The 7,738-nt window shown below is 53.1% G+C and overlaps 1 protein-coding gene across 2 annotated transcripts; it reads right to left on the bottom strand.

Annotated features, from left to right (window-relative positions):
- Positions 1-937: 937 nt before the first annotated feature.
- IRF2BP2 (interferon regulatory factor 2 binding protein 2) lies at positions 938-6,893 on the bottom strand. Of its 2 annotated transcripts, none has more exons than XM_043477071.1 (2): positions 5,158-6,893; positions 938-4,552 (listed from the first exon to the last, which is right to left on the bottom strand). In XM_043477071.1, exons 1-2 carry the CDS (start codon positions 6,206-6,208, stop codon positions 3,837-3,839), a joined length of 1,767 nt encoding a protein of 588 aa, XP_043333006.1. In that variant the 5' UTR covers positions 6,209-6,893; the 3' UTR covers positions 938-3,836. The 2 variants fall into 2 exon arrangements, with proteins under 2 accessions (XP_043333006.1, XP_043333007.1); XM_043477072.1 differs by having other exon boundaries at positions 5,206-6,340.
- Between the last annotated feature and the right edge of the window lie 845 nt (positions 6,894-7,738).

Raw genomic sequence — 7,738 nt, 5'->3', positions numbered from 1 at the left:
CACCTTTAAGAAGACTAACAGTTTAGCAGTTCTTTTAAGCTTAATAAATGGAACATCACATTGTATATTATAATCTAGAAATAACTTGATACTGTTTCTTAAAAATGCCCTTAAATAGGCTAATTAAAAAGTCATTAAAATGCATATATAGTCATGGACTCCCGAAGTTATTGGGCCACCACTAACTATGCATTAACTGTTGCTGTTTAATTTAAAACATATAGTCTGTGTGTACCTGATCTTGAAAACTGTAGTTCCAAAAGTTCCTTTTGTAGAGAAGTCTGCCAAGCCATTAATCAATAAGAAGAGTAAAAGCTGCAAACATCTAGGAAATTTCTTACTATGTGATAGTAGACAGGAGTTTGTTAAAAATATGTCTATCTTGGTGCTTTCCACCTTTTATCTCCATTTATAAATTTAGGTTTCAGGGCATCAGTAAAGCTCACACATGGCTTTGGCTTGTGAATTTATTCCAAAGCTTTCCAAAAGGTAGGCTTTTTTCTTTCTCTTCTGTCTGCAGTGAATTTTCTCTGGCCTAACATTGCTGTTTTCTTCCACTGCTTTCCAGTGAGCAACTCCGTGTCTTGACAATCTTTTCAATGTCGTCACTATCTTCTCTTTCCAATCTACTATTGCAGAATGGCTGGCTGAACTGCAAGTTGAAAAGTAAACAAGTGCTTTTCTGGCTGTACTTTGTTCAGCTCTTCTCTTTATCTGCTTCCCCTATCCAGTTGCCCTTTCCCCAGTCCCTAGCACTTTCTTCCTCCTTCCATCAGTTGCCTTTTTGTTTCATGTCTTTTATCTCCTGCCTTTCTCCTGCTGGTTCAGTCAAACCCCAACCCCAAACCCACACATCCTCTGGTCACATTGCCACTAGTGATTAAAACAAGAGCCACTCTAAGCTTACTTTAAACAATTAAAAAGGCCTCAGAAAATGTTCAGTGCTCCCAATTTTATTTTTATTTAATGCTAAAAGTTAAAGAAAAAAAAAGTACTGTAAATCTGACAAATGACAGAATGCAGGTGATATTTCCATAGCGTGATTTTAAAATAATGTTGATATCTGAGATTACACTCACTTTAGTTGACATGAGTTTCATCATATATAGAAAAAGTATCACCTTCAACTTAAAAAAAAAGTAAAGGTTAAAAGGTGGCACACTTTTAAAATACTTGGTGGCCAAGGAAAGGTATCTAGTAATAAAGTTGTAAACCATGTGTACGTTCTTATAACTTTTAACGTGAGGCCACATGAAAGACAGTACATCTGTTAAATTCTATAAATTGTTAAAGCAAAAAAAGGGAAAGCTTCAACACCCCATCCCCTAATATTTTGAGTATTAAAAGCACAGCTGAAATATTAGGATTTGAAATCTGATACTGCCCATGTACAGTCAGTAGCTTTCTGACATCTTGATCCAGCTGCGGAGAATCTCTGCACTGTCAGCAGCACAGCAAAGAATCAAACCCACGTCCCAGTGCTAACTTCTTCTTAACTTCAGAGAATGCCAGAGAAGTAACCCAGACCAACACTTTTCCAGCTGCAAGCCTTCTACAAGGCCACCCAAGGGCCAGTCGGACTCTTATTTTTCAATAGGAGTAAACTCAACATGCAGCCCCTTTAAAGCTGTTTAAATTCTCCCTCTTGAACACCAGCGCAGAGAAACCATAGGTTGTCTTTTCCACAGCTGGAGAGACTTATTCAAAACAGCAGGATGGTTCTTTATTAATCTTTTGGAAAGCTTATCTGTATAAAGATTGCAAAACATACAGATAGCTACCACAAATTAGGTCAAATGACTGATCAACTTGTAATGTCTATGAGGTCAAACTCCAGTTTATAATAAAGTGCCTAGATACACATTTATACAACAGACCATAATAAGTTGAATTCTTTACAAATGTCTTTATGGGCATGTAAAATCGACTGTGTTTCTGCATGTGTGCATTTACATAAGAGAAACCAGTCTGATCTGAGTCATAGATATTCCAATTTTTTAAAAAAAAGTGTAACAACAAACTGGTTAATCATGCAAGTCTGTTTGTAATATAACAATGACCGGTAACATGAATTTGCACAGCATTAATAATAGGTGCACTCATTAAAAACACCATGAAAAAAATACTGTATTTGGTGCAGTATCTGATTTTCAAGTGTTAATAACTCGACCATTAAAAAATATTTGAGCAATTTTAAAAAGAAAGACAAAAACACAACTGAAAAAGTTAATCCAAAATGGGTAACAATCTGTATTTTCAAATTAAAAGCTTGGTTGTGAACCATACACAGAAGTTGTAGACCTCGAAGCCATGATTCAGCCTAATTATAGGGCCAAGTTACAAACACCTGAACATAAAAGGATTTAAAGTAGTGTTCCTGTCAATGTTAAATCATAACAGCACAAAAGAAAAACCAGTATCACTGTGAGACAACTATTTCTAATAACTGATGATTTATTGGTTTAAAAAAAAATCATTTTACTGATGCAAAATAGTGATCAGAAGAAATTAGTTTACAAAAGGCTTCTAAAAAGAGTTTGAGAGGTGGGGCCTGTCTATAATGTAAAACTCGTTCTTTAATTTTTGCTAGTTTATCATTTTTGTCCAGAAGAACAGTATTATTCACTTGGTATTTCAAACACATGTGAGAAAGAAATTACAGGTTTCCTCCACCCCCATCTGGGCTGTCACTGATATGCCCATGGGCAGTCCTGGCAGCACCCCACGCTGTTACTGTCATTGTACCATACTGTATTTAGCACTCACTAGAAACAGGGTGTAGGTGATCATATCAACAGCAATAGCGCTACAGGTAAATGATAAAACAACAAAACACAAAACGGAAACGAAACCAATCCCACAATCTCCAGTTCACCTGGACTGTAACTTCTCTTTCAATTCTTTTCAAAGGAAACGACCACAGCAACGACAGACAGAGCTCCAAGGGGTTTGAAAAGATCAAGTGGCGCTGCAGAGCCAGGCTCCATGCAAAGATGGCAGTGCCATCTTGTCCCCACCAACAACCGTTATCACTGTCTTGAGTCACTGGATTGTGTATTATGTAACCAACTAGCATGCAGCATTGTCATCTTACAACTGATCACATGGGCAGTGAACAGTGGTCAACTCTGCCTTAAAAAAAAATAGTCACCTCCACCCCCCCAAAAAACCCCCCCCACAGTCCTGAAAATCTCTCAGCAGCAACTCTCAGGCAGTCATCAATAACCTAACAACTGAACTTTAAGAACAAAATCGAGAAAGATTCACAATCGATTTCCTGTTACTCTAAAAGGGCAAGGTTTGGGGGGAACTTGCTGAAATTTCTCAGTGGCATGCCCACTTCACAACAGTGCCCCTTTCCTCATTTCCTTTCCTTCTCCACCAATTGGCCTCCAGCCTGAGAAAGGGGCCAGCAGTAAAGAATAACAGACAGTAAGGCAATCTTACAATGTCAGAAAATGTATTTGGCTTTTTTTTTTCTTTTTAAAATAAGTGCATACAAATACAGCTAGAAGCGTTTCTGCTTTGCCAAGTGCTCTAAAAAAGCAGCGCAAGTCACAGCCTACATTGAACGGTAACTGTCACCAGGATAATAAAGCACAAAGATATGCTAATAACGTTAACAAAAGAAGAAAATGCTTTTATAAGTACATACCTTTTGTCGTCAAAAAAAAAAAAAAATAGAAACACATGTATTCAAAAAAATCAAAATTATACAGCCATGTTTATGAAGTCTACATTTCCCTTGTCTTGGATATATATATATGTGGAGATATATATACAATTCAAGCAGTTTTAGTTAAGATTAATCATTGGGTTTTTCTGAAACCGGAAAGTCACGAGTCTCTCTCTTTTTTCACTTTCACATCTCCAGCAAGGATGGTTGCAATCTCCCCTTGCATGAAGGCCCAGGGGACATTGGAGCCCACAAGAGGGCATTTTTCCCCACTGGGACAATAGACCTCTCCGCTAGCTCCCTGCTGTTTGATGCTTTGTCTGGAGCAGGGGAAGCAGAACTTGTGCGAAGGGACAGAAGGGCACTGCACAAAGTGGGTGTCCTCCAGCCGCTCGTGACAGAGCGTGCAGCACAGTGGGGCGCTGGCGGCCAGAGAGGAGTCCGGGAGGCTGGCGGGGTGCACTGGCTCCAGTCCTCCAGCGCTGCCTGCCCCCTGGCCCCCCACCTCTCGGGGGCCCAGCCTTCTTTGGTTCATAGAGGACGGAGAGGGTGGACTGCTGCTGTTCCGTCTGGTGGTGGAGTGCACCTGGTTGGCATCTTTCGAGGCATGACTGCCCCCTGCATTGTCTGCTACTAAGATCAGGGCTGCCATGGGGGACTGGCCGTTCTGGGCCGCTTCAGGCGGTGTGGTCCGGTTGGAATGAGGTGAGGCAGTGGGTGGTGGTGGCGACACAAAAGAGGATGCAGGAGTAATGGGGATCTTGAGCCCTTCTGTGGATGTAGACAGCCACGGCTGGGCCTCTCCATTGATCTTAGGGGGCCCAACTTCACCTTCTGGCTCAGGAGAAGGCTTCCTTTTCCTTGCTGTTCTTGCAACTGGAAGAACAAAGACAGAAAAGGGGAAAAAAAGAAATAAATGAACGTGCACTAAAAAGGATCTTTCTTTTCACTAACACGTAACACAACCTGCTGAAGAATTTCTATTCTCCAAAAGCGGGTACAGAAAAACCAAGTTTCAAGAGCACGTGCAACTTAAACCACTTAGACTGACAAGGCTCCGAGGCAGTCTAGCAGTTAAAAAAAAAAAAAAAAAAAAGGGCACGGAAAATGGCACGGACAGCACTGCCTGTTTTTCCACACGCCTGCATGTACCCAGGCTGCCCTGTGCACATGAGTTAACGCCCCCACCCCCAACTCTCAGGTTAAAAGGTGATTGGTGCCCTCAAGCTGGCGTCCAGGAATGTGCTGGGAAAGGAAAGCCCTGTGTCGCTGCCTATCGGGCCCTCTGACTCATCTCTGTTATGCTGCTTCAGCAGAGGAACACGTTGCCACTAAGCACTGGTTCCGCCTAGAGCAGATCAGGAAGTTGGATGTTTGCTATTTCTGGGCCGGGGGAGAACGGCCAATAAGAAGAGCACCCCCTTCTCGGCTCTCAGGCCCCGCTTCACCCCTAGATCCCCTCACTCCACAGCTGCCCCTACCTGCTTTAGACCCGTTGGCCCCGTTGGCCTCGAAACCCAACAACCTGCCTGCAGTCAGGGCCGGCTCCTTCTTAAACTTGCTCTCGAAGGGCGCCGAGTGGCCGTGCTGGTGCAGTGCCAGCAGCGTGTCTCGCACGGTCTTGGGCCGGTTGACCCAGTCCTGCTCGCCCGGCCCGCGGCCTTTGCCTGCGCCCTCGGTGCCCAGCTCGGCCGCCCCAACCGCGGTGGACAAGCTGTCGGCCGGACCGCGGTGCGAGGCCGCCGGCGGCTGCTTCTCCTTGGCTGCTGCCTCGCGCTGCTCGTGCTCCGCGGCCGCGCTGCTCGACACGGACGCCGGCCGCTTGTGGGCGCCCATCTCGGCGGGCTGCGCCGAGCCCAGGCCGGCGGCCGCGGCCCCGGACACGGCGGCCAGCGAGGCGGCGGCACGGCCGCCCAGGCCGAGCGCGGCGGGCAGCGGTGTGGCCGAGCCGTTCATGAGCGGCACCAGGGTGGGCGGCACGGCGTGGCCGCGCCGCGGGTTCGGGCTCTGGCGGTTCAGCTCCGGCGGCTCCTCCAGCTTGGAGAAGCCGTTGGGCACCAGGATGCCGTTCACAGGCGGCGGCTGCGGCGTCGGCGGCTGGGCCAGGGCGGCGGCCGGGCGGCTGCCGCCGAAGTCGGAGCCCAGGCGCGGGGGCCGCTCGGCTGCGGCGGCCGCCAGAGGGTAGCGCTCCAAGGCCTGAGGAGCGCGCGGGGCGGCCTCGGGGCCGCCGTGGCCGAGCTGCTGCTGCTGCTGCAGGAGAAGGTCCTTGGCCGAGAGCGGCGGCGGCTTAGCGGCAGCCGGGGCCGCGGCGCCGGGCGGGGAGCGGCCCTCCGGGAAGCAGCCGTGCGCCCGCTTGAGCTGCCGCGCCGTCTCGATGACGAACTCGACGCGGTCGGCGCCCTCGTAGTTGACGCAGCCGCGGCACACGGGCTCGGTGAAGTCCCAGATCATGGCCCAGGGCATGCGGGGCAGGTCACACAGGTAGCACGACTGCCGCCGGGACGCGGCGGCCACCGCCACCGCCGCGGCCATGTCCGAGGAGCCCGCGGCGCCGGAGGAGGAGGCGGCGGAGGAGGAGGGGGCGCCGCCGCTACCCGCCGGCACCACGCGCGCCCTCCTCCCCCCCCAACCCCGCGTCTCCCCCACCAGCGGCGGCGGCGGCCGCAGAGGCGGCGGCGGCGGCGGCAAAGCCCGCGAAGGCTCGGCGCCCGCGCAGCGCCCCCGGTGCACGAGGGGCGGCGGGCGCGGGGCGAGGGGCTGCAGCCGCGGCAGCACGTCCCCCCGGCCGGCGCGGGCGGACGGCGGGGCGGCGCGGCGCGGCGGGCGCGGCGGCGGCGGCGGGGGCTCGGCTGGAGCCGCGGCTGGCCTCCAGACCGGGGCGAAGACGGGCCGCGCGGACGCGGGGGAGCGCAGCAGGTCGCGGCGGCAGCTGGCGCGGAGTGCGGGGCGGGGGGCGGGGAGGCTGGGGGGGCGGGGGGCGGGGGGCGGCCGCCGGGGCAGGCTCAGCCCGAGCGGCGGGGCATGCCGCGCCGGGGCGGCGGCGGCGGCGGCCGGGCGGCGCGGAGCTCGGGCGCGGCGCGGACCCCGGGTCGCTCCGCTGCTCTCTCACAGCTCCTGGCGTCGCCGCTCTCCAGCGCCCGCGTCAGCGCCCAGCCCGCCTCAGCTCCGCCGCCGCCGTCGCTGCTGCTGCTGCCGCCGCGGCCGCTCCACTTCTACAGACTTGATTCTTCGACAGCCTCGCAAGGCGCCTGCGCGGGCCCCCTCCCCTCGCGCGCGCGCCCGCCCTCCCCCGCGCCCTCGCCCTCCCCCTCCCCCCGCCGCAGAACGGGCGCTGCTGGGAGAGCCGGCTCCTCTGCGCCCGCCCTCCCGTCCGCGCCGCGGCCTGTGTCCCCGACGTGAACGCGTGGCTGGCGCAGCTTGCTTCCCTCCACCCGCTCCACTACCTCGACCACTCGGGCCGAGTTCCCTCCTCTCCAGGTCCGTTTAGAGCAAACCGTGTAAAACTCGTGTTTTGAAAAGCAAGGGCACTTTGTAACTTGGTTCTGTCCATTTTTAAACATCTTTTAAGGAGCTTTATTTGAACTCTTCGGCAAGTGCTTTTACACTCGCATGTGTCTTGGGGAGGACACAGGCGCCGCCAGTCCCCTGAAGTTTTACTAAAAGAGGGCGTACTCGCAGGCCTAGGATCGAGTCCACCCGCCGCTTCCCGGAGCCCTTCCGGGAGGGAGCGGCAGCACAGCGCGATGGACCCCGCTCTCCCTCCCACCCGGCCCGCGCTACCGCGCGAGGGTCCCGGCCGCCTGGCGCAGGTTCGCGCGGCGGCCGCGTGACGTGGGCGCGGGGCCGCGGGCCGCGTGCGCCGCCGCCGCCGCCGAGTGCGCACGCTCAGCGCAGACGTGACTCGGCGCCGCTGGCACTGGCGGCTCCATTGAACGAATGCACATTCCAGGGATCCGGGGTCAGCGGCCAGAGCGGCCGCGTCACCGCGCAGGCTCCGCCCCCCGCCGGCGACTCTAGTTCGCCAGGCCCCGTCCGCGGGGCCAAACTTGGACTCCAGGTGGC

This window comes from Cervus canadensis, chromosome 8 (genome assembly GCF_019320065.1).
Source record: "Cervus canadensis isolate Bull #8, Minnesota chromosome 8, ASM1932006v1, whole genome shotgun sequence".
Taxonomy (NCBI): Eukaryota; Metazoa; Chordata; class Mammalia; order Artiodactyla; family Cervidae; genus Cervus; species Cervus canadensis.
This window is presented reverse-complemented; position numbering and strand designations above follow the sequence as displayed.